Raw genomic sequence first — 25,969 nt, forward strand, 5'->3', positions numbered from 1 at the left:
GATTAAGTCTGGAAGGATATGTTCTTTTTTCTTTAATCCAACAACATCGCTCACAATTCCCCATATCTTTTTGGAATTTCCTTCCTGTCTCATAATTAGATTAGTGTAGTATTGTTTCTTTGAGTTCCTCATCATGGCGACCGATTTGTTTCTGTAGCATCGAAACTGTTCCCGGTAATACCTATTAGTTCGATTGTTTTTCCACTTATGATAGTATGAATCTTTCTTTTTCAAGACTTCAAGTATAGCTTTTGTCATCCAAGGGCATATACCATGGTCGTAGTTACGCCTAGTGTATGTGTAAGTGGATCGGTCAATGACGTCTGTGATTTTCCTTATCAGGTATTGATATTCAATATCTATGTCATCATCATGCACGCCTTCGAAATCTGTGCACTGAAGCAGCGATCGCACTTGAGCGTAATCGATTCGGGTGGTACGTTTTTTAAACTGCTTGGGAGGATAAAGCAAAGGGTCACAGGGATAAAGAATAAAGATGGGATTGTGGTCTGAGATGGCAATGTCGCACACACCAGCAAACACATTTATGTCCTTGTTGCAAAGCACATGGTCAATCAGAGAGGCGGATTGGTTAGTGACTCGAGTTGGCTCATCTATAACATTTGTCAAGTTAAAGGACTGTATCAGCAAGAGGTAATCACGGCAATCATCTTTCAACAAATCAATGTTGAAATCACCACATACAATCAAAGACGATTTACCCGTCGCAAGTGATAATAGCGTAGTTTCCATTACGGAATAGAATTTGTTTAGACAAGCGCTAGGTGGGCGGTAAACAACACCTATAATGATGCCACACTTCATTTCAATGAACAGTGTTTCAACTACACCTGCTTCGTAACTAGCATTGCATTTACAGCAGTAGTCGATCCCTTTTCGAACAAAAAGTGCGAGGCCACCACCACGTGATACACTATCCCGCGGTCGCGAGAGGAAATTGTACCCAGGAATTTCAACAGTTTCACCTTGCTTGAGCCATGTTTCTGTCAGCGCAATAACATCAAAACGATACGAGTAATGTGACAGATAAGCAACCAAATGATCGAGGTTTTTCCTAGCACTCCGGATGTTGCAGTGTAACACAGATACCTGACCGCGCCCAAGCCATTTGTTTTCGATTTGAGCAGAAGTGTAAGTCATTCGGAGATACAGCGATTACAGGGTAGCCTATTTATTACTGTACCTGGGCGAGGTCAGCCATTCGCGTCACCTGCAGTACGTGCGAGTTGTCTGTCTTGCGCATCAAGATTTTACCTTCTATGACCCAGGCATACTTCCAACCCTTCTCTTTTTTTGCCTTCAAAGCGTGGCCCAGCAGCACTTTTTTTGCCGGGCACAAATGCTCGTTAACATAGACTGGTGAACTCTTTTCTTCTGAGCTGTTGAAACCCAGGTGAAATGTGTTTAGTCTTTGTTTTTTGGCAGCTTTCAGCATTTTGTCTCTAGCGGCACGGGAATGAAATTTGACCACCACATTTGACTCTTTTTTGTTCATCGATGGCACTCGGTGAACGACATCAATGTCACTCTCACTGATTTCAATTTGCAAATGGCGTGATATATCTGTCAAAGTAGCGACAAGGTTTTCACCCTGGACTACAGGAAGCCCCTTGATTTCCAGATTACTTCTCCTGCTGTACTGCTGCAAGTCAATCACCTCTTTCTTCACGTCTTCTAGTTCTTTTGAGAGGCGATCGTTGTCTTTTTTTATTTCTACGCTTTCAGCTTTCACATATTTCAGTTCCTTTTTCATTTCAGCTATTTCTGCCTTAAGCTCCTCAAAAATTGTGTTAATGAACTCCATGGATTTCCGCACTGGCTCAAGCTCATCTTCAATTACCTTTTTGAGGGCCTCTTTCAGCTCTAGCTGATTTGTCTCAAAGTGTGCTGACATGTCAGCAAGTGCTTTCACGACTTCCTTTATAGTCGAAGGTGCCTTGTCTCCCATAATATCATGTACAGACGGACGGAGCAGTCCAAGAGCCGCTATATAGCAACAAGCACCTTAAGTAAAAGAAGGCTCACACACGTACCTGCACAGAATGAAGCAGGCAGTTAGTTGCAGCTCAACGTTACGGCGTCCTGGACTGCTCCGGAATGGTGCTGAGGATGGGCTAGACAGCGGATTTTATAGCCTTCCTGTGACGTCGATGGCCCTTCGAGCTGCGCAAGCGCAGCTGACTGCCGGATGATAAAGTGTCGCCGACGGCCCTCCAACAGTCCAACAGCAAAGCGCAGGCACAAACAGGTATCTGGCGGACGCAGCACGTGGACGCTCGGTGTAGGCAATAAGCAGGATTTCAGGCGATGGCTTGAGGATTTTTTTTCCCGATGACAGGCTGCACAGAATGAAGCAGGCAGTTAGTTGCAGCTCAACGTTACGGCGTCCTGGACTGCTCCGGAATGGTGCTGAGGATGGGCTAGACAGCGGATTTTATAGCCTTCCTGTGACGTCGATGGCCCTTCGAGCTGCGCAAGCGCAGCTGACTGCCGGATGATAAAGTGTCGCCGACGGCCCTCCAACAGTCCAACAGCAAAGCGCAGGCACAAACAGGTATCTGGCGGACGCAGCACGTGGACGCTCGGTGTAGGCAATAAGCAGGATTTCAGGCGATGGCTTGAGGATTTTTTTCCCGATGACAGGCTGCACAGAATGAAGCAGGCAGTTAGTTGCAGCTCAACGTTACGGCGTCCTGGACTGCTCCGGAATGGTTTACTCGGTACTTACGGAAACATGTGTCCCATGCACACGTAGGGGGTTACTTTTTGTCAGGTATCAAACAGATTCAGCACCTATAGCTCATACATGTTTTGACGAACATACAGAGAGAGAATGGGTGGTGTGTGTGTGTGTGTGTGTGTGTGTGTGTGTGTGTGTGTGTGTGTGTGTGTGTGTGTGTGTGTGTGTGTGTGTGTGTGTGTGTGTGTGTGTGTGTGTGTGTGTGTGTGTGTGTGTGTGTGTGTGTGTGTGTGTGTGTGTGTGTGTGTGTGTGTGTGTGTGTGTGTGTGTGTGTGTGTGTGTGTGTGTGTGTGTGTGTGTGTGTGTGTGTGTGTGTGTGTGTGTGTTACCACATTGAAAACCTGTTTAAAAGCCTCTTGCCAAACAGGGCAACCACTTTACACAATCGGAGAATTCAATGATGGCCTGCTGTCAAAGTCGTATGTCTCGCTGCTGTTTTCTTCTTCATGACAGCTCGGCTCAATTCACTCACAGCAGTGGCAAAATTAGGCGCCCATTCGATACGCGCGTCAATTTCTTTAACCGATACATAAACATGCCTTGAAACAACAACTGTATCTAACGGGTTCTTAATGTACCATTACACCTTTTCAATGATGTTCCTCGAAACAATGTGCGTGAAACGCCTCCGACATCAGACGGCTTTGTCCACGGATTCTCATTTTCACCACTTGCTGACAATCGCATACGCGTGGCACCGTTATAGGAACTAAAGCAAATAAAGTGGTAACTGTTGTGAAATGTTTATTGCCTGTGGATTGCCATGTCACGTTTTGATTTATACACCCACAACTCTATTTCTTGTATAGCAGATGCTCATTTCGAATAATTTAACGCTATAAAAGCGCTGGCTTTTTTATTATTGATTAATTTTACATATTTTTACTTTGCCCCACCGGTGTGGCGCAGTGGTTAGTGCGCTCGACTACTGTGCTCAAGGCTGAGGGATGGAATCCCGGCCTCGGCGGCCGCTTTTCGACTCCAGTGAAACGCAAGGCACCTGTGTGCTGTGCGATGTCGGTGCATGATAAATAACCCCTGGTGGTCGAAATTTCCGTAGCCTTCCACTACGGCGTCTCTGGTAGTCTGAGTCGCTTTGGGACGTCAAATACCATAAAACAAACCTTCTTTTTTTTTTTTGAGCCAGCTAATCTGCACTTTCGACAAAGCATGCTTGCTTCGCCGATTTAGTCATCGACACAAAATATCAGAACTGAAGTTAAGGCGATGCAAAAGTCACTCACCAGTGATATATATTTCATTGCACACCGCTCGCATTTCTTTGCGCCTGCCAGTGCGTGCATTCGCAGTGCTTAACTGAATAAGCAACCAGCGCTATCCTCCGCCGGAGCTTACACGAGGAATAAGAAACGAGCAATGACACATGGCGCAGGAATGCTAGATTTCGAGGCAAAAACAATTCCCCAATGGGAGGGCAGCTTCGGGTTTCACGCAAACAGTGCTCGCATCTCGGCGCTGCTTTCTGCCTCCACGCACGCGTACCGGATGCAGAACTTTCCGCAAGGTTCACGCCAAGCTTTGAGGGAACAAGCTTGCCCAGACGCCCGTTTAAATTACACTCGATGGCTACAATAAACAGTGCAGGTTTGTCCTGCAAAATAGATGCTGGCATAAAACGGTAACAGCAAGGAAGAGCTGGGAGAGGCTTTAGTATCAGCTGACGCTAAGACATTTCCTACATGGCTAATTAAAAGATTCTACAAAAAAAATAAATGAACCATTCAACAAATCAGACGCCTTTCACTCGCAGCTTGCCTTTTTGCGCTGTGCTAGGTTGGTTGTTCGCTTTACTTGGGAAAACTTGTGCTGTGACTTAAGGACACATAGGGTGGAGATAAAGAGCATTTCCCATCAAAATACCGCAAATTACGACTGCTGCGTCCATAAAGGATGCAGGATAAAATATCTGTTTGGAAATGTTACCGTCTGTGGAGCTCGAATAGAGAAACAGATGTCGACAGCCAGATTTGCAAGAGGGCCAACAAATATTTTCAGTTACATCCGCACAGTGACAGTAACGTACGGACTTAAAGGACTTAATATGACCATTCATTCTCTCACCGCCCATGTCAGGACAAATAACGATTTCGCTAGTGCGCTTGCATGGACACAGTTCTATGACCTAGAAGGTTTGCATTTCACCGTGCATGGCGATGCCGTAAAGGGGTCTTTTACGCTGTGTGACTTTACAATTACGCGAAAATCTGCGGACATGCATTCTATAGCTCTCGCTGATGTCGTCGTGCCATTGTGTCACTGTCATTGTTCGACTCTGCGTTGGAACGGACGGTGCTGGAGTCTAAATTAATTAAAAACTAACCGTGGTGCACCCTTTTGCTCAAATTGCGGGAAAAAATCAGTCGTACAGCCCCGCGTAACCACAAAAGCGACTACGAAGTTGAGGAAAGTAAGATAAAATCACAATGCAGCAAAACAGCAGTTGCGTTTTGTAATTAGTATTTAGTATTGGTATTGTGTATTTGCAGTATTTAGTAGTATTGCTATTTTATCAGCGTGTGTGCATTGCGCTCTGCAGAACGAACTGATGGTATGAAATAGTGGCGTATCGATGTGGCAACGCAGACAAGGAGCGTCACACAGGAAAAACAGCATGGATTAACGTTATGAACGTATCGCTGTGTTGAAATTGACAGTTGCGAAATGCGTATGATGCACACAAGAAGATAAACGTCTACCGCTTTGTAAGCGGTTATTTTTCAAGCGACATCGTATAAGCAGCTTGGTGAGGCGTTAACGGTGCTCCTTGTCGTGCACACATGGTCGTCAGTGACACAGAAAATGAGGTTAAGAGCAAGTTATACTCTGGGATTACTGAATGTGGCTATACGGCGAACGAGCCGAAACACATCAGCTCAGTTCGCGACAGGAATAAATTCCCTCCGGGAATTTGGCGGACCATTCTGAGCATTGCTATTATCGTTACGCGGCATTAACGCCATTATTGGATCAGTATAATGGTACAATACTAGGCAAAACACCATGAATACAACGCAATGTGCGTAAGCCGCTGCCTGTCGGGAATGCGGCGAAGCATATAAGCAGGCCCACGGCTAGTCTCGAAGGAGAGCGCGCGCTCTCGCTCGAGACCGGCCTTGGCAGGCCGCGGGCGTCTGCCGCGTGTCCCCGCCACTTTCGGTACGCTTTAGCGACGGCGCTTTGGAACATACATCGCGCGGACTACTTCGCCACGTGGTCTTGGTTACATTGCATTGCATACAGTGCATTAGAAGCTACTACAACCGCTACGGAGGCCGCCGCTGTTCAAGTAATACACGTCATAAGAGTGCTCATACATATGTGCACAGCGTACTTTTCATTGGTTTCCCCTTGACATATTTAATATCGACGTTCCAGCGAGAGCCCGGCCTTTGTCTTCACAAAGGTGAGGTTCCGTCCGAAACGTCGGAATTAATTTAAACTAAAAGGTTTGTTAGTAAACAATAAATGACAGATTAGCATATTTATTCGGCGTTTCTGTCGTGTGTAGTAGTAGGACCTTTCTCACGAATGCGTCCCATCGGGATGGCGCACTGGTTAGGGCACTATGCAGGGTCGAATCCCGGCCTCGGCGGCCGCTTTTCGATGGAGGCGGAAAGCAAGGCATTTGCGTGCTGTGCGATGTCAGTGCACGTTAACGAATCCTAGTGGGTTGAAATTTCCGTAATCCTCCGCTACGGCGTCTCTTATCATAGCCTGAGTCGCTTTGGGACGTTCAACCCCACAAATCAAGCAATGTATTAATGGAATCGTGTGCGCGTGCGTGCATATGTATGTATATGTAATAGCTCCAATAATGAAGCACCTTTCACAGCAATGAGACGATTCCTGGCCGTATACAGTGACTCCGAAATCGTGACAAAAGTATGAAGCAGGTTGCTTTCAAATCTACGTGAGACATGCATGAAATTGCTAGTCGTAGTTTGAGTCAGCCATCGGATGGAATTCGATCTGTCAACTGAAACGCCAGGAACCTTACGAGATCTTATTATCCCTGTATTGCGAGCAATCGTTGCCGGCCGGTCTTTTTCATTGAAAAGCACACTCTTCCTGCGTTCTTGTTTTCGTGCTTCTCTTTTTCGACATGATGCAAAGTGTTCTCCTTAATTTGGAAACGTTTTCCTGAAATATTTTCCAAGACGGTGCATCGGCTGTGTCTTTTTCCTTTGTTCACGGCATTCATCTGAATGTCTGCAGGGCAATTACATCGGAGACGGCGCTAGTATGGACTTGCGCGCTGAGGAGGACGCCGTGTCAATGATATTTAATCTGCTGCCTTCTTGCCGTTTCCACTGCCCTTCCTGAGCCTTCCTGCGTAGGCCTGATTGGACATTTGGAGACAAGTTTCAGAATAGGAGGCAGCTTGCAGCTGACTCCGTTAGGGTGGCGCTTTCTAAGCCTATTTTGGCGTAGCGGACTGACGTCAGCATATCCTTATTAGCGTCTCCTCCGACTCTTTAACATACTCCAATCTCAAAAAAGTTTAGACTGCCATTCCTGGCATGTCCTATACTCAAACCATGCGCCAATTGAAGCGGGGTCTAATCTGGTGCCCCAGTGCGGCCCCTTAGTGAGTTTAGATGAGGATATATCGGGCACAAGTTCTGGTGTTCGCTTGGAGACCTAGTTTGTCTGAAGTGCGCTGCTTGGGCGGTTTATCAGCGAACATGCTTGAAGAACTCAGCTAAAACATGAAAAACGAGAATAAGGACACGCACACGCACCTAAATGTGTGTGTGTGTGTGTGTGTGTGTGTGTGTGTGTGTGTGTGTGTGTGTGTGTGTGTGTGTGTGTGTGTGTGTGTGTGTGTGTGTGTGTGTGTGTGTGTGTGTGTGTGTGTGTGTGTGTGTGTGTGTGTGCGTGTGCGTGCGTGTGTGTGTGTGTGTGTGTGTGTGTGTGTGTGTGTGTGTGTGTGTGTGTGTGTGTGTGTGTGTGTGTGTGTGTGTGTGTGTGTGTGTGTGTGTGTGTGTGTGTGTGTGTGTGTGTGTGTGTGTGTGTGTGTGTGTGTGTGTGTGTGTGTGTGTGTGTGTGTGTCCTCCTTTCCCCAGCGCTCGCGTGTGTATCTGCTCCTCTCGTCCTGATTTTGCGCTGTGTTATTTTAATAAATATTTGCCGGATCTTAACTTCTTAACAAATAGTGAATCAGCTCAGAGAGCTCGGCGATGGCATCCCATAATGTGATGGTAGCAAGCAATCGCGTGAGCAGGGCACACATACGGCAACTATCCCCTCGCCTTCATGCTTTACACCTTGCTGCAATAAGTTGCGACAGCGTGCATAATCCTTTTCATTAAGGACGTGTTCGAACTCCGTTTCCTGTAAACTTAACGCAATGTGAACATTCTGGCTATTAACCCAATCCAGTACAAATCTAACAGGGACAGAGCAGGAACAAATGTGGAATGAATCAAACGAAATACGTTTACGAGTCCGGCACAAGTAGCAAACTCGTGTTTGAATACGACTAATCGAACACAAAAACGAAGTGCTGCAAACTACGCCGCAAATGCCGCTATGCATATAACATGCACTCACCATAATAAATTCATGACCGTCATGAAGTGTGTTTAGGAAAATTGCGTTTTTCTACTGCTGACAACAAAACTGGCGTAGCATGCCAGTAGATGGCAGGGCCGATAACTACGCATCTGCACATTGCATCTGAAATTGCATGAAGGCTTTTTGGAAGTTTGCCGGGGGGGGGGGGGGGGGGCGGAGCGGTGTAGAAGAGGCACCCCATTGGTTTTATTAAAGGGAAGGTGCACCGGTTTTAGATTTCGATGAGTTTCGAGCAGTTGAATGATTATAACTTGTACTTAAAGCATGCGAAATCTTTTGGGGCTAGCATTTGGAACAATGGCGCAGTTAGCGATTAAAATCGCCACGGATATCAGGCTTCACCGCACTGCGCAGTGACGCATGATGACGTCATTGACGGTACCGGTACGTTTTCTGCATAGACACACTTGTTTTGAAGAAATGAAAAGAAGGCTGCCGAAAACAAAGCCCAAGAAATGTTGATTAGCACCGTCAGAAAATGTGCAGCAGAACGTGGGCGAAGGCAACGAACATCAGAAATAGTACCGTTCGTGACGTCATCACTGAACTTCTCCGCAGAACTTTAGTGCTGTGAGGAGAAGCTCGAGGTGCAATCGTCGATTACGCCATCAGTTTGAATGCTAGCGCAAAAACACTTTGCATGCATTACCTACAGCCTATGTAGATTTTAATCCTTGAATATCGCGAAATTCTCGAAAAGTGATGCAGCTGCTCTTTAAGGTACTGCCTTAATATGTAATGCATTGCTTTACACTGCTTACTCTCAGACTCAAGCCGTTGACTTTACCCCCCCCCCCCCCCCCTCCTTGCGCATATGGAATTTGCACTCCCCCTTGATGCCACTTACTTTACTGGGGAAACCCTGCACGTCTTGCTAAGTCTTTGTGACCCGTGGTCGTCTATTTTCGGGGAACATGTATCACATTTTTAACTCCGCCAAGCGAACGGACCGTGATTTCGGTGCTCGAGTCTGTATCCCGCCCAGTCCGATCTTTGCGCATGTACTGGCCCGCCACCGTAGTGGGCCCTGTTTCCCACACAGTCATCAAAGAAACTTACGGCGCGTATTATTAGAACGTCCTTTCAGTCATTCGGAAAGTATTCGAAAGCTTGAGAATACAATTGAATCGTCCTTGAAACTACTTGATTGGTAGAGTTAGTTGTTGGGCTAGTTGGTATTCTAGATTTAAGGACATAGTTTTCAGCGCAAAGGCACGCGGCCAAAGAAAAGAAGAAGGAAGACTATAGGGACGAACACAGCGCATTGACGAATTCAACAAAAGCTTATTCGACGCGTCTTTTAAAAGTGTCGAGCATTTTCACGCCCATACTGTTTAGAACTTGATAGTGCGCGCAGTCGTTGTGGAATATGTCATGCAAGCAGTGTAAGCAGCATGGTTCAAAGCCCTTGTTCAGGACGCTTCTGAGAGAGATTGGTGCCACCATGGCTGCAAGCAGAAGGGCGGAATTTGTAAAATTGGATCGGTAGGAAATATGCGTCCACAAAGAGTACTTTGCACTTTGGCTGGACGAACTTTATGACGAACTTTCTCATACTTGTCCGCATGACGACAAAATCGGCATGAGCTCACGCTCCAGGGCGCTAGAGCAACCCCGAAAATAAAGTCCGCCTCCAGAGTTGGCGATACAATGTATACCACCGCGCCAAGCTCCCTTCTCAAGATACTTCACTATACACTGGTGGTGGCGAGCATCACAGCCACGCTGCTCCCCAAGCATGCGTGTTTACACGCCCTCGCATTCTTCCCCTTGGAGGAGCCCTATTGTGGACGAGGTTGCGCTCACTGACCGCAGCAGCCGCGGGAGTTGCGGTCACGACGGCACAGCTGGAGCTCGCGCGTGAAGCTCTTTGCGCGCGGCCTTCGAGCTCGGCGCGAGAAAATATAGCGTGGGCCCCGGGCTTCCGTTCCACGTTTGTTCCACGCTGCTCGTGCCGCCGCCAGCGGGGAAATAAGTTGGCAGCGGTGACTCCGCGCTTTGACCGCACGCCCGCGCACGCTCCCGCATCGAGGCAAATTGCGGAGTGCGCAGCCGCGCACGTTTCTCTTGACTGCTGGCGGCCCCTCGCTTGTCATGGGTAAGTGGACAAAGCTTTCTGCCGCTACCCCGCTTGTCTGGCCACACGATGCGTAACGCCTCATTCAAGTTTCGACATAATGATGCCTATAGCACCTTTGTCGCAGAGGTTTTTTTTGTTTCCTTGTAATATTTCGCTAGTGGGAGAAACCGTGTATGAGAGGCCTTCTCTAAATAATAATAAAAAACAATGTTTGTGTATCAGAATGCCTTGATTTAAACCTCCAGCGTTACACTTCCGGTTAAACAATCGGCTTGCCAAGCGGCCGCTATCGAGTGCGTGGTGTTCAGTAATTGCGATTGGGTGGACCTAATACTCACACTGCCTCTCACTGGAATTTCTCCGTTAACAGGCGTCCTTTTCCGCCGCCTTTGTCGCTGCTGTGTTCAGGATGACGTTGGCTTCTGATATTTTTTGCAGCGTTCATTCCATCGTTCTGAAGCCGCAGAGGCCAGATTCACTGAAAACGAATCTATTTTAACCTTCAAAAGTCAAGTGAGGACATCCAGCTACAGCTCTCTCATGCGAACTACGACGACTCATTCCATTCCGCCTCCTCTCTTCCCTTCATTTTTTCGCGCATTTCTGAAGGTGAACAACACCGCCGACTTCTAACTAGTGATCACGGAGTCTCATAACTTTCCCAGCGTCATCACTAACGTCATAGCTGTGCATCGGTGCGTGGAGAGAGAAAAGTGCCACTACACACTTCTTTTTTTAGTAGATACCTTTCTTTCTGAACGAACGTCAGCACGCTGCAAAGCGTCAAACAGTAGGATTTTTCAAAATATATATATATATATATATATATATATATATATATATATATATATATATATATATATATATTATGCAACCATCCTCAGGGCGCCTTAAAAGCTTCATCTTTTCAAGAACCGGAGAACAAACCCATTTTTGTGGAAATGTTGCAGTCGGCAGTCTCGCAGTAGCCCGGTCGTTGTTTCTGGAGCCTCTGAGAGGCAACAATAGAGGCATGAATTAGCAGAGCGTGGGCGAAGAATATTAAGAAACTCATACGTTGACGGCAACTGCCTCTGCTGTGGATACATGTCTCTCGCTGCTCCATAGCTCTGCAACGCAGCATGCTTCTGGACTGTTCACAACTTCCTTGACGTCGTTCGCACAGCATATAGACCTCTCGGGATCACTGGCACCGAGCAGCGGATGGCGCCGATGATGATAGCAATGATGATATGATTATTAAGAGGGACAGGGCATCGTGGCTACAACGTGCCACGTCTAACAATGCGTTCACAATGCCATAAAGCGGTGAGGGGGAGGGGGTGTAATTTCTTAGAATTTCGTGAAGTGAGCCTTGCATGTTGTCACTTCGGAATATATTGATAAGCAGAGTTAGCAACAGCGTTTCTCGCTTGAGCAAGAAGCCTTCTCGACGGACACCTGAGCCACACCGTATACGAGGAGGGAGGAAGGTGGGAGTGAAAGACGAAAAAGAGAGGATCCGTAGTCGAGAGCTGCGGAATAATTTCGACTCCTGGGCACTGAACCAACACAGCAGTAATTGTTTTCTTGGTTTGGTTACTGAGAAAAGGAAGACGCATTATCTGTCTCGATTCTCGGTGGACACCTGCACTTACAATTAACAGCATGCAAGTACAGGTACACATGAATGAATTGGTTCACAGGGAGGGAAAGGCGCAGTAACTGTCACACTTGCTCTGTGGACACCCGAACCGCGCCGAAGGGAAGGGAGGAAGGTGGGAATGAAAGTGGAAAGAGAGAAAGAGGAGCCGTAGTGGAGGGCTACGGAGTAATTTCGACCACCTGGGGATCTTTAACGTGCGCTGACATCGCACAGCAAACGGACGCCACTTCGTTTCGCCTCCATCGAAACGCAGCCGCCGAGGCCGGGATTCGATCCCGGGAACTCCGGCACAGTAGTCGGGCGTCTTACCACTGCACCACCCCGGCGGGGCATACACATGTCGCAGGTTCAAATTTATATCACTCTAGCCACCAACTTCAGCAGCAGATGGAAGCTTCAGTTGACAAGAAATGGTACGACATCCCATTTCATCATCATCGTCAACATCAGCCTGACTATACCCAATGCAGGGCGAAGGCCTCTCTCATATTTCTCCACTTAACCCGCTTCTGTGCTAGCTGCATCCACTTTACCCCTGCGAACATCCCTTTTAACGCTGAATAACTAATTGTTGCCTTACACTTTTCGCATAAAATCACAAACGTATTTTCTATCGACACCACAATCCGCGGTCAACGGTAATTTTTCGGGCAAAGGAGCTTTATATGCTATCGGGTAAAATGGCTTTGAATCGGTATCCAGGACACACGATTAAAATCCACCTGTAAGTGTTCAGCTATACTATTCTGTTCGCGCTCGTTTCCTGCTGCCTCATTACATATTTATTCGCTTCGATGACACCACCATCCTGCGTTGGACTGCGATTCTATTGCTCAAACTTGGAGTAAATATGCTTAAAAGGCACCTGTCCTGGCTCGCTTTAGTGACAGTTGCCTTTTCCAGATGCGGAAAGATGGATGGACTCCTGAATGCTGCTGTTTCTCCCGTGTTGCATCAGGGCACTGTGGTGGGGGATGGGCACGACGTGCTCGTCTGGTTTCTCCTTGACGTCATCTATGCTGCAAGCAGACACGCTTTTGAAACGCCGGCGACAGAACATCGCTATGTAATCAATCGCTGTCGGCGTCTGCGGCCTTGCAGCGTACACACCGACGTGACTTCGTTTTGTTTTGCTGGGAGAACCCATTGAAGAACTTCCCCCAAGATTTACGGCGCCGTCGGCGTCGTACGTTGTGGAGACACGTCTTTGCGAAAGCTCGTCACTCTCAACGCTCTCTAGAATAACCCAATGGAACCAACTGGCCTTTATTTGCTGAACTACATATCGCAAGCAAAAGTACCAACTTCGCCAGCTTTGTATCTATTGGGGTGCTGTCAAATGATGGGTAAAGGTGAAGCACAACAAGCACGCGAAATTCAACAGTAAAATCATGCCGATTTCACCGATTTCGATCGGCTCCATGCGATTGTCTTTTGTTTTGATTTCTTCGTAATTGTCCTTTATCTCAGTGGGAGCTCTTTCAATTCAGCACCTTCATCCGCAACCCACGTGCACACAAAAAATAACAGGTTCCTGTGTTTGATATGCCTTCAGGGAGTTGCTTCTTTTCTATATGCAGTTACTAAAAGACTGATTGTAAGGTTTTGCCGGTGCAGCTAAGACAGCTCGATGACGCGCGTTAAATAGCGAAAAATACATAAATTTTAGGGTTTCCAAACCGCTATACCTAAATATTATTACAAGGCCTACCGCGACATATAGTATGCACTCCTATCACATCTTTGCGATGTTTCGCGCTCGCGTACTCCTTGATTCTCCATACTTCATGATCAAGGTTAATGGCACACTAGCGTAAGTCCGCCCTGCAGCATACAGAGCGTTCGGGCTGCTCCCGGTGTCTCGTGCAAAAAACGCAATGTACCACTCAACAGAACTGTTCTTCGCGGTTGACTTGATGGTCTGTGCATGTGACTGGAAGGATCGCCCAGAGTTTGCGGCGTTGATTCCTCGGACGCTGTTGCCATCGCTCGAAATTTTCTCAAGCCTACTAGCGAAATTTTTAATAAAAGAATATTAAGTATCGCCGGCATATATTAAAGTAGCAAAAAGCGAAAGACGAAGTAGTGAGATTGACTATCATATTAACCTTACCGTTCATCCTGAAACAGTTTCGACAGCTCAGCACGCTAAGCTAGCAAAAACAACAGCGCTCCATAAATTAGTTATTGTAAAAGCAACCGCATTATCACTATTCTACCTAGAGGGGAGAGAATTACTCCATCATGGACTAATTGAGAACTATGGATTAGTGAGAACTGAATGTGACAGTTAGGACCATTTTGCAGCCAAGTTGTTAATGACTCACTTGGGGCATCAGTGGCGTCGTTACTGGCGTGACACATCGCATGATAGTCTCGTGGTCATATGACATCGTGTAAGCATGACACCATAGCCACCTGGCGACTTGAATTAGTACCATTTGGCAGCCAAGTTGTTAATGACTCACAAAGGGCATCAGTGGCGTCGTTACTGGCATGACACATCGCGTGATAGTCGCGTGGTCACGTGACATCTTGTAACCATGACATCATATGCCACGTGGTGACTTGACCTGTCACGTCACCGGCAGCGAGGACCATGAGTGCGCGCTGCATAGCTATTGGTTTAGTCTCTTCATTTTACCGGGAACCGCAAAAAGCTAAATTCGCAAAACCCAAGTACAGCCGGGCTTATGAAAGAGATTAATGGAGTCGCATAGTCTTGCAGGCATTTTTTACCAAGTGTGTAGCAAAATTCAAGGTAGTTATTAGGCTGACGTATCCATTCTAACAACACCTTTGTCAACCAAAACAGCCAACCTTAAAATTAACTTTAATGTGTTGTGGCGAAGCTAAGCCGTGTATTCAAACATTGATTACAGCTACGTAACTGTTTCAAAAATAAATTTTTCGAAGAAAAAAAAAAGGAGTTATACAGAAAAACACCTTGATAGTTTGATAATTTGGCCACCTTTAGACTAATTTTCTTTGGAAGGTAGAAAGAATGCCATTTTTTTCGGTGTCACCGACTGCGGCGGCGGTTGGTTCAGAGAAATACCTTTAAAAAACGTGTCTGATGAAAAAAATAAAATAATAAGCACATCGTTCAGAGCGAACAACAGCGCTATCGATGTTGCATTCTCGTTCGTACCGTTTTGAGAATATATCGTGCGGCCTACATTGTATGAAAGGCATGTTGCCCGCATGGGCGAGCGGAAGCGGATTCGTAAAGTGCAGTATGCACACAACGAGGACAGGCGACCCCCTGCATGCTTCCTTGCGTCACAATCTTGCGGTTTTCGCACAGTATCAGTATGAGAGTATGGTGGTGACTGAGACAAAAGAACGATATAAGCCGGCAAGCGAAGCGTTTAACTAACATTGAACGAGCTGCAAAATGCTCCGCTAAGCGCTTTTCGGTGGAGGCGAAAAGCAAGGCGCCCGTGTGCTGTGCGATGTCAGTGCACGTTAAAGAACCCCAGGTGGTCGAAATTTCCGGAGTCCTCCACTACGGCGTCTCTCATAGCCTGAGTCGCTTTGGGACGTTAAACCCCACAAACCAACCAACCAACCTTTTTTTTTTTAACCTCTGAGAAGTGCTCCCCTACGAATGTACATTCGGGCACTGAGAACGCGCTAAGAATTAATCGTGTTTCAATTTTTCTTTTCAAATACTTCGTGTACACGCCGAGTATATATGCTTTCAGCTGGTATTTAAATGTCCGCTTGTTATTTGAGTGTGGTATTAAAACGTCGAAATGATTGCTGTGTGCAGCCCACTTAACGATGGAAAAAAGGCTGGCATTTCAGAAATAAACCAGATGAAGCAGGAAATAGAAGCGTGAAGCAGTGAAGTGGTTAGGACTAAATTAAAGGTAACGCAAATCGACAGCGCTGATGAAATGGAATTTAAAATGTGGACATATGATTGATATCCGTCTTTCTCTATTCATACAAAAGGTATAGAAGGGAAGTGAAAAGTAAACATTTTTGGCAGGATGAAATGGAATTTGAAATGTGGACATGGGCTTCTATTGCGGTTGGTACAGGATATTCTTCTTTCTCTATTCATACAAAGGGTATAGAAGGGAAGTGAAAAGTAAACATTTTTGGCAGGATGAAATGGAATTTAAAATGTGGACATGGGCTTCTATTGCGGTTGGTATAGGATATTCTTCTTTCTCTATTCATACAAAAGGTATAGAAGGGAAGTGAAAAGTAAACATTTTTGGCAGGATGAAACGGAATTTAAAATGTGGACATGGATTTCTCATGTGGTTAGTATAGGATATTCTTCTTTCTCTATTCATACAAAACGTATAGAAGGGAAGTGAAAAATAAAGTTTTTGGCAAGATGTCAAACTTTCGCACAGCGTCTATAACGCCGCCTTTTTATTGCGCGAATTTTCGGCATTGCGGTACTGGAACAGAGCTTGGCACAGTGTTAAACATCTGAAGGGGGTTTGGTTTGGGGGGAAAGGAAGGCGCAGTGCCTGATTCATCAGTGGACACGTGCACCTGTAATTAATGGCATACAATTGGAGCTCGATTTGTGATCTGTTCGAATCCTTACCTCAAACTAGCATCCAACTTCACTGGCACATGTATGCTAAGTGGGAATTGAAATGATTGGCACCATTTTGAACGCGGTGCAAATAACGTTTGCGTCAGAATTTCGGCACGAAATAACGCGCATAATGTTTTGAAAACGTTTTGTATAACTATAGGGTTTTGTATATGCGCCAACAACTTTTTACACTGAACGAGCTGTACACGCTTTGACGTAAAACACACGTAATAGAGTTTTGTACAGGCTTTCGCGTATTGTGAAGCTAAGAGATTTGCTCGGTTGCACAAGGAAGCCAAAAGAAGCTTTGACTTTCGCATATCTTTGCGTTAGAACGTCTTGTTTCATTCAACATTTTGCAATCGATGACACCGATAGTTGTCAAGTTGCCAATAAAGGAAGGCTTGAGGCCGATAATGTGCATGAATATGTCATCCTCTGCCCAATTATGTTGGTATCCCCTGCTGATGATTCCTGATTCTGCTCGTTATGCGTTATGCGGCCTCGTATATGGCTTACGTACTCTTTCTTCAGTTTCCTGGAAGGTTCGAGGGGAAGACCGGTCAGCGTAGCTCAATTTCATTTTCATCTCGGCAAGATTCGCCGCGCTGTCTTCAGTTTCGCTCACTGGCCTCTCGACGTTTTGCGTGCCGTGTGCAGCTCCAAACACACGAACTTACCCACCCCAACTGTGACGAGTAGAGGGAGAAGGTGACACGAAGCCGGATAAAAAGATGGCTCGCGGCTCGAGAGAAACGCTTAACGAGAAACTTGGCGGAAGCCCGCAAAACGGCTGACCAGCTGCTTCTTCTCGGCCAATGGCACGCCGACAACGTATTTGGGCTTCTGTGCGTGCAAGTGGCCGCTGATAAAGGCTGCCTGGCTTCATATAGGTCGCCGTCTGGAGTTTGAATGACAGCCCGCCTCGAGACAACCTTTCAAAAAAGCCTCCATGTATTTATACGTATTCTAAGCTTCATCTTTGTGCAAAATAACGGCGTCATGCTTGAGAAAAAAACAGGACATTTTATGTGCTCTATAGGGGACGTTGCGGCACTTATGTGACGCGCCTCTTCACTGACTACGTTAAGTCGACCACAGCGAGAAGCAGCACTGACTGGGTCAGCGAGTGACAGCCATGCTGAAGGAATCCTGGTAGTAGAAGCATCGCTCGTTGTGTCGATTTGATATCTCCAACAACAATACCTTCTCGTTGAACCTCTGTGTGATATTGCTGTCGATCAAATTCCAACGGAGCAAACACGTACTTTTGTTCCAAGGTATCCGAAGCGTTCATCAGTGAGTGGTTGCTACAGCACTGGGAACGAACACTTTCGCCACCTACTGTGCAGCGAAAATAAGAGCGGAATTTAGGCTTACCTCTAACTAGTCTTAGTGTTCCTTACTATTAGCCAGAAGGAAAAGTGACAGTGCTGAATTTCGTCCACCATGAATGCTCTCAGTATGCCGTCGGCATGCGGATGAGCTGCCTATTCAATCTCATAGGTTCCCTCCAAAAACGCTGTTTCTTCGCAACGTTACCGGTTGATTTCTTCCTGAATTGGTGGGACGGATATTTACTGTAATGAACGGCACCGACATAGCGTTTCAGTGAAAAGCGGGTATACATATGAATTAACTTGTTTTGGCGATCCGTGTATGAAACTTCTCAGTTGTGGTTGAGAGGGTGAAGTGATTGGTAAGCGCGTGACTCCAGTTGATTTCTGAGTTCTTTTCAGCATGTTTCATTTAAGTCTGGATCAGGAAAGCTTGCATGCGTCAGTAACTGCCATAGATCTCGAATCTAGGCGGTGATCGCTCAGTGCATGCAGAGGCGACTTCATGGAATCGGTCAAGGAATATCAGCGTACTGCTGTTGTCAACATGAACGTGACCGTCACTTACTTGTGGCTTTATGATTTCCTTTGCAAATCCGGTAAACATAGAACAATGACACGATGAAAGCAGCCACTTGGAGGGCGCAGAAGAGATTCTGGAGGTGCGAACGTATGAGGTGTGTGAACATGGCGGGCAAGAGGCAATAGCAGACGATAACAATGGAATGTGTCTGTCTTGCACGATGCGAGCTAGGAAGCTTCTAAGGTTTTTAAGCGATCATTTTTGTTTTCTCTAAAATATTATCAATTCAATTCAATTGTTTATTTTCATAAAATATATGGAGTAGGCCAAGGAAAAAGTTCCTAAAACCAGAAACAAATTACTTCGATGGTGTGCTGTATGGTCAATAGAAGTCAAAGTCATCCCTTACACTAGGCAGAGTTTGCGCTAGTTTATTTTAGTCTATAGCTACCATATTGCATTTTATGGCATTTATAACTGTAATACACCCTTGTTGAAAACATTTTATGGGCGAAATTTAGGTCCGCAGTAGGTAGCTCGCCTGCGTACCCTTAAACAGCTTCCTTTCTAGATGAAGTGGTCCTTAAGAAACTCGCAGCGTCCGCTTTTCATCTTAGTAATATTAAGAAATTTTCTGTACCAGCTGTCGCGAAAGCCGATTGGTCACTATAAATGAACAGCAACTTCAACACACTGAGGCCACGGAAGTTGCTGTTTCCGATGTTGCAGCTTTGCGAGGAATGCCTCTAAAACTGTAACATAAGTGCGGAGAAATTGCGAGCTGGAAAAATCAAGAGTAAAATGGAGTAGAGCGTATGCCGACAGTCATATCAAGGAGCCCAGAATGACGATCGAGGCAAGATAGCGAAGGCTATCAATGGGGAGGTGTTCCCGACATTGCTGCGTCAGGCAAGAGCCGCGCAGCCAGCGCGTGTCTGTCGCAATTCTGGCTAAATCGGTCGCGAAACGCGCAAAACTCTTTGAAAAGGCATAAATTCAAGGCATGTTTGGAAATATTTTTGCTCGACATATTGATCTTCGTTCGGTGTCGCGAGCTGCTACAGGCCAATGTCTCGCTGCTGTGGGCTTTCGAAGGATTTGGTCGCTATGTTCTCTCTCTTTTTTATTTCTGTCAATCGACGGGCAGTGAGCGGCAAAATACAAATCTGTGCGGCGACTCTGATCGAAGGTGTTGCAAGTCCCGATGTAGAGCCAAGCACTTATCTTCAGAGTTTCCTCGTTGCCATTGACGCGCCTTTTCTGCTGTCTGGGACTGGCATTAGCTTTTAAACAGCGGCGACATACTGTCTGCCAAGCACATCACTTTCTCGTTAAACGCATCGTCAGCCCAAACGCAAATCACCTGTCGGCGAAACCTGTCATAGTATATGTAGCGCACTCTCGCGTCGCTAAGTACGTTGCGACTGCTGCATCGGAGAAAGCTTCTCTCCTTAAGGATGCGCGAGTGAAGCTCTGTTATCCACAAAGTTGTGTAATTTCCACACTATGGCCTGTGTTGCATCGAATGACACTTGCGACCCAAGTTAGGCACTGCATGAACTAAGCTGTGTTACCCTTACTATCATTCCTTAACTCGTCATAGTCATCCTGTGATTGCTATTCCTGTTGCATGGATGGTTTAGGCAGTACTTGGTCTTAAATATTACTATTGCACATCGTAGTTACGAATTGTTATAGCGTTTTCTTTTAAAAAAACTCCACCTTTCAGTCCCTTTCCTCAAGCATTATCGCCTATGATTCGCAGTGCAGTATGTTCTCTGGAATGATGTCCTCGGTAGGCTTAATTGCGCGAGAATTACAAACGACCTATCCAAGAAAGCTTTTTTTGTTTGTTTTTTTTTTTTTGTTTTTTTTTTTAAGAAGCACATTTTCGACTCCTTGGAACATGCTCTGGTGATGAATACTGGACTTGAGAGTTCTGGGATGAAATGCGGGGTGTATAATATAATCGTAAATCCTTCCTTACTGTGCCGATTCAAATCGTTGAATGTGACCCATAATGCGAAATAGTCCTTTCTGCGCGATCAGGGAATCTTGTGAGCATGTCACAACGTCCAGTAAATTCCAAAATGACTGTGATTTAGTTCCCAATTCACATTTTTCTTGTCAGCTGTATTACGCGGGAGTATCATTAATTAAGCTTCCCGCGAAACCTGTCAATGAGGAGCGACTACAGGAAGCGTACCTTCCAAAATGGCCCAGTCTCTCACCGACCTTGCTCGCAACGGCAGTGTTTGAGCGATTCCTCGCTTTACGTTGTGGATGCAAGCGACAACTGCGTAGGAAAAATGTCGTCTATCTGTGATTTTGGTCCAGGCAGAAATGGGTGCCCGGCCCTAGTAACACCATACCAACAGCTGTACGTGTGTAACACTCCTTTAAGTTGTTCCCTTTCAATCTCTCTGCCCTGCAACTCTCTGTGAAAGACAGGTGATATTCTTAACGATTCTTTGCAAGCAACAGTGTAGTCCACAGCTTTATTTTATTATTATTATATTTTTTTTTTTTTTTGCAAAAGAGCCTTGTGTTGACCTTGGAACTGCACGAAAAATTAATAAGACAAAAATGCTTTGCTCAAACAAATATCATTTTTTTGTCTGCTTTTTACCGATTGGCAAATAAAGCCTGAAGAGCTATGTGGCTTTGAATACTCATTTCCTAGAAAAGCTGTTCATAAAGCATATATATAAGCACACCGAGAGAGAGCCCCGGCCAGAACGAGTGCGCCCAGCACTAAAACTTCGACCTCGTCGCTGTTCTTTTCGGTGACAGTGTAATTGTGAATTCTTTTTCAAGCCTGCGAATCGGAAGAAAAGCATGCATGTAGAGTTTTTCTCTTACTTTTCATTACATGTCCCCATTAAAGGTGCGCAATAGCTGCTGCATTTTTGCGCAGTGTTTACATTTATGAGTGAATAATTTTGTTTACGCACAGCACTATGAAAGCCCCTCGTTTTCGAGAATCAGAAAGAGTCAAGGTATGTTTTAAAAAGCGCGACAGCCTGACGCTCTGAGTTAGTGGTTCCAACCGTCTGCTGAGCTACAAGACGAAAATAGAAGCAGATCAGGCTTGTTTGTCCCGAGCGAAAGGTATATGCACAGCTGGGAAAAAATGTATTATGCATCATGCAAGGCTGCCATTTGGAGGATACAGCTGTTTCGAATTATCTGAAGAACTCAAAGCTCACTGCCCTGCGAACATTTGAATATCCTTTATTCTATGACTGCTGACTGGAGGCCTTACTGCTTCTATCCAATCCACTAAAAAAAAATAAATAAATAAAACGCGGGGGACTTGTCAACAAAGAAAGAACTGATAAACTAGATAGCAACAAACAAAAGAAAAGGTGGCATTGAAAAACAGAAAAGTCGTTCGTATTTCGCTTTGCTACTCGCCTTCTTAAAAAGAAATGTGTCGAGCCTGCTTTCGAAAGCACCTAAACAAAGGAAGCTGAACGCAGGAATACACGGCTTGAAGAACAAAATTTAAGCTACAACGAGCGTTATCTGCTGTAAAGCAATTCCAACTGCATGGCTAATTAAGTGAAACGTGCTATTTAACTTAATACATTGGAGTGGGCGATGTCACTTCAGTTTTTCAATGAATAAGACCTCCGTTTCAAAAGCCTGGCAATGCGAGGAATCCCTTCCCTTTTTTTTTTTTTTTTTTTTTTTTTTTTTTCACGGAAACCCTAAATTGAGAGCATTATAAGCGCAGTGAGCAAGCTGAAAACACGACGTCCGCTGATTTCGTGTTTCAGTGACTATACGGCTGATTCGACCTGCATTCTGTTGTGCAAAATCATAGACAATCTTTAGCGTCCCAGCTTATTGCAAGGAAATAGTCAAAGTCAACTGCAGGGTCACTATTTTTGAGAGCGACTACGCAAAGAAAGAAATTATTCCGAACGCGGCGCCCGCGTTTCCATTGAGATGAAACACAAGCCGCACGTGAAAGTATGAAAAACAACTCCATAATTTCGCTGTATTGGTGAGGGGCAGGCCTTCTACTGGAACTCAATTATGGGAGGTCCGACAACATCGGTCAAGGGTACGTCTCACTTTTGAACCTACCGCGCGGCTTCATTCAGGCCAACTTGTCATACTTCCGGCAGGTGTCGCCACGTTCTCACTAGAGCCCTATAGCGCAAGAAACCTACATGTTGCGTCGCGGCGCTGCCCAACTATGGAGGAAGAAAAGTTTCCTCCATGCTGCCAACTGATTGCGCGTGGCAGGAAAGAACGGCGTTGTTTTGTGTAGTTCAAGTACATTATAGTGTAACCTCCTTAGTGTTTTTCTCACTTCGATGTTACCATTCTTTTCCGCATTGTATGTTATCTCTTCATGCTGTATCTGATATAGAGTGTTGCAGTATTAGGACATTTTCTTGTACGTAATTCGATCGACGACATGCGGTTACAGCCGACGTTGCCTGCGACGATATTGTGACATTTAATACCTTCCCATCTCATTCAACTCTGCTCACCTGATAATTGGCCCAGATCTGATCTCAAGATAATTTGCGTGGTCTTCTCTGTCCCAGCAAGAATGTAAAGAACTAGCATTTGAAGAATATGGCAAGTAATTTTCATCTGAGGTCTACACAGATAAAATTATATTAAGCTTGATTGCATAAGACTCATTTCATTTTGTCGAGCCATGCTTCCTAAACCTTTGGAAACCATGTAGAAAGCATTTAAAAACCACGTCGAAACTTGCTATTTTGTCATTTATAGTTTATTTGCCGCTGCTGGAGACATTTTGCGTCCAGGCCTTCCGTTCCTTCCAGGCCTTCCAGCACTGCGCGCTGCAGGTTGTATTAAGAAGCTGGCTATTCTGGTTTCGCTTTGGAAACTTCGGCGTCGTCCTGGCGTCTCCTGTCCTTTACACTGTTGCCTTGGTTTATGATAGTGAAAGCCCAGTAAGTACAAGACAAAGGCGGAGGTCTTCCTCCTTGCTTTCAGGGTGAATTGTTGACGAAAAAGAAAATTGCTGGTGCTTCAACTGGTTAACCTTGGAGTGAAGCGAATGCTTCATGTGCACGGCTGCGCTGATTGCCAAGCTCGGAATAAACACATTGTGCGTTTATCCAAACGTAAAGCCCGTTCTTCATCAGTCTCTCCAGCACGCCCCGTTTTCAGGACCTCATTCAGACGTGCTTTCTGCGCGTTACGATGAGCAGGGTGTTCTTGTAGCCTAGGCAGGAGCCCCGGGGTTCCTATTTATACTGGTATCGCCCATCTAGCGCCATCTACTTTCACGTTACACTGATGTCCCCTCACGTGACCTTGACCTTGACAATGGTCACGGACCACTTGGTGGCCTTCGTGACTATGCCTCACTATCACACGGCGACGACCTGGCTTAACAGAGAAATTTTTTCTCTAAATCTCGGCACCTTTTACTTTGACAGAGGTCACGGCACATTCGGTGGCCTAGGCGACTATGCCCCAAAGTCACATGGAGACCACCAGGCTTAACACAGAATGTTGAACTCTAAATCTCGTGACCTTCACCCTGACCTTGTCAGTGAACACGGGCCACTTGGTGGCCTATGTGACTATGCCCCAAAGTAATATGGTGACCACGATGCTTAGCACAGAATTTTGACCTCTAAATCTCCCTCCTGGTAAAAACCGTGCATAACGGACAGCTCTAACTACCTGCCGTATAGTGAAGCTTTCGCTTCAAAGCTGATGACTGCACGTGAACTCAGGCCGCCATAGTCTCGGTTAGCGTGGTCTGTTTTTAAATTTGAAGATAAAAAAAGAGCAAGAAAGACACGTGAAACGATAGACCGAAGACTCTGATTAATCCACTTTGCATACCGTCTGCGTCTCTTGCAAAACCACAGGCGGATCAAATTGGATGATACCATATAATTGCTGGCCTTGCACAATTAACTCGTCGGGAATTGATACACTATAGCCATTTGGCCGTTCGCCATTGCTCACCTTTTTGTCGGTTTAATTCCTCACTTGCGATGCACAGACCAACGTTTATTTAAGTACAGAACTCGAAAGGTGTACTTCGGAGCTCATGTGTTGTCCTCGTTTCAAGCGCCTCGAAAACGTCATTTACTTCTTTTCTGTGTCCTTCTAAAACTTGGGGCTTTCACGGATGCTAGAAGGGACCCACATTCCTAACTTGAAATTACAGCCGTGCTGGCACTGCATATAGGAGGCAGGATTTTTCAAGCGGGTGAATTCGGGCGGAATCGGTCAGCGCTTCACCGGGACGGAAGTGTGGTAGGAACGATGTTCGAGGCTGGGATAGTTGGTTGGGCGACCCCTATTTGGAATCAGGTCGAACCAAATTTATATACCTACAAGCGGATGGTCGCCGTGCTAAAAGCTGTACCAACAGCTTGACAAAGGCCCAGGAAACCATAACGTAACATGACAGCAGCAAACAGCAAAACTAGCAGAAATTCGGGCTCTGTGTAGAAGTCGACATCCAAAAATTATTTTACAAAAAAAAAATGGAAGATTTTGAGCCAAAGGGTGCAGCTTGTAGTTGGTTATAAACTGCGCTAGAAACCACGTGTGGTGTTATGTGGTAATAACAATTTTGATATGACGCTTAAGAGGTGCAAGCTGCACAATGAAAAAAAATATATATATTTATATATCCGCACGAGTCATGTAAATGACGTTGTTATAGCTTGAATATCTGACATTGGCTCAAAATTTCCAATCAGATGAATCGATAAACTTGTGCATGTTAGCTACGGTTGTAGTGACTAGTGAATTTAGGGCTATGAATTAAGGGTGTGGCTGTACGGTGGCGCTTCTCGGTGGCTGACTTTCACCGCTTTCGAAATCGTTGTCGCGTCGCTTTTCAGTTCCATTGCTGCGTGGAGACGTCTTGTATGGACTTCTTGGATGGGCTGTAGGTTTGCGGTGGGTGGGCTGTAGCTTGTAGGTTTGCCGCCCTTAACGAGAGTAGGTTTGAAATGGCGGGTGGCTGGTGGTGTTTTGCGTATATAATAAGAGCAGAGTTGGATGGATCGTTGCGTAGTGGACCGGAAGGTGAAGGCGAGCAGGAACATGCAGTGAGAGGCGTACTGAGGACGGCGATGGGGTGGAGAGGTGTGGGGATACATATATATATGGGGGTGATAGATACATGTCAGCCAGCACCTATAGCTGGATAAGTGCGTTCAGTAAGATGCGTTGTCGGCCTAGTTGGTGCAGTACTTCAAACATCTTACAGTTGTGCGAAAAAAGACACACACAAGACAAGACGAGCGCAAACTGCCAACTGTTTATTGGAAGGAAAAAGGGGAACGTATTTAAACCCTCGGCCACTCAGGCGTTCATAACCTAATCGCACTCAACCCACCCGGTATCAGAATTCATCAATAGCATGGCTAAGCACGTATGACTAAACACTAAAAACAAGGTTAACGAAATATAAACGATACAAAAGTGAGC

At 45.8% G+C, this 25,969-nt stretch overlaps 1 protein-coding gene across 3 annotated transcripts in view; it reads left to right on the top strand.

The window, feature by feature from the left end:
• LOC146209717 (prestin-like) overlaps window positions 1-25,969 on the top strand; it is a 235,849-nt gene that overhangs the window by 63,793 nt on the left and 146,087 nt on the right. The window contains exon 1 of one of the 3 annotated variants that reach the window (XM_084603122.1): window positions 10,437-10,457. The exons of the other annotated variants lie outside the window; for them this stretch is intronic. Within the exon in view, the coding sequence (XP_084459248.1) occupies window positions 10,454-10,457 (4 nt within the window). The 5' untranslated portion in view covers window positions 10,437-10,453. Of the gene's footprint in view, window positions 1-10,436; window positions 10,458-25,969 lie in introns of those variants that run through there. 3 annotated transcript variants of the gene reach the window in all.

The sequence above is a fragment of the Amblyomma maculatum genome, chromosome 1 (genome assembly GCF_055883805.1).
Source record: "Amblyomma maculatum isolate TAMU_Amacu chromosome 1, ASM5588380v1, whole genome shotgun sequence".
NCBI classification, from domain to species: Eukaryota; Metazoa; Arthropoda; class Arachnida; order Ixodida; family Ixodidae; genus Amblyomma; species Amblyomma maculatum.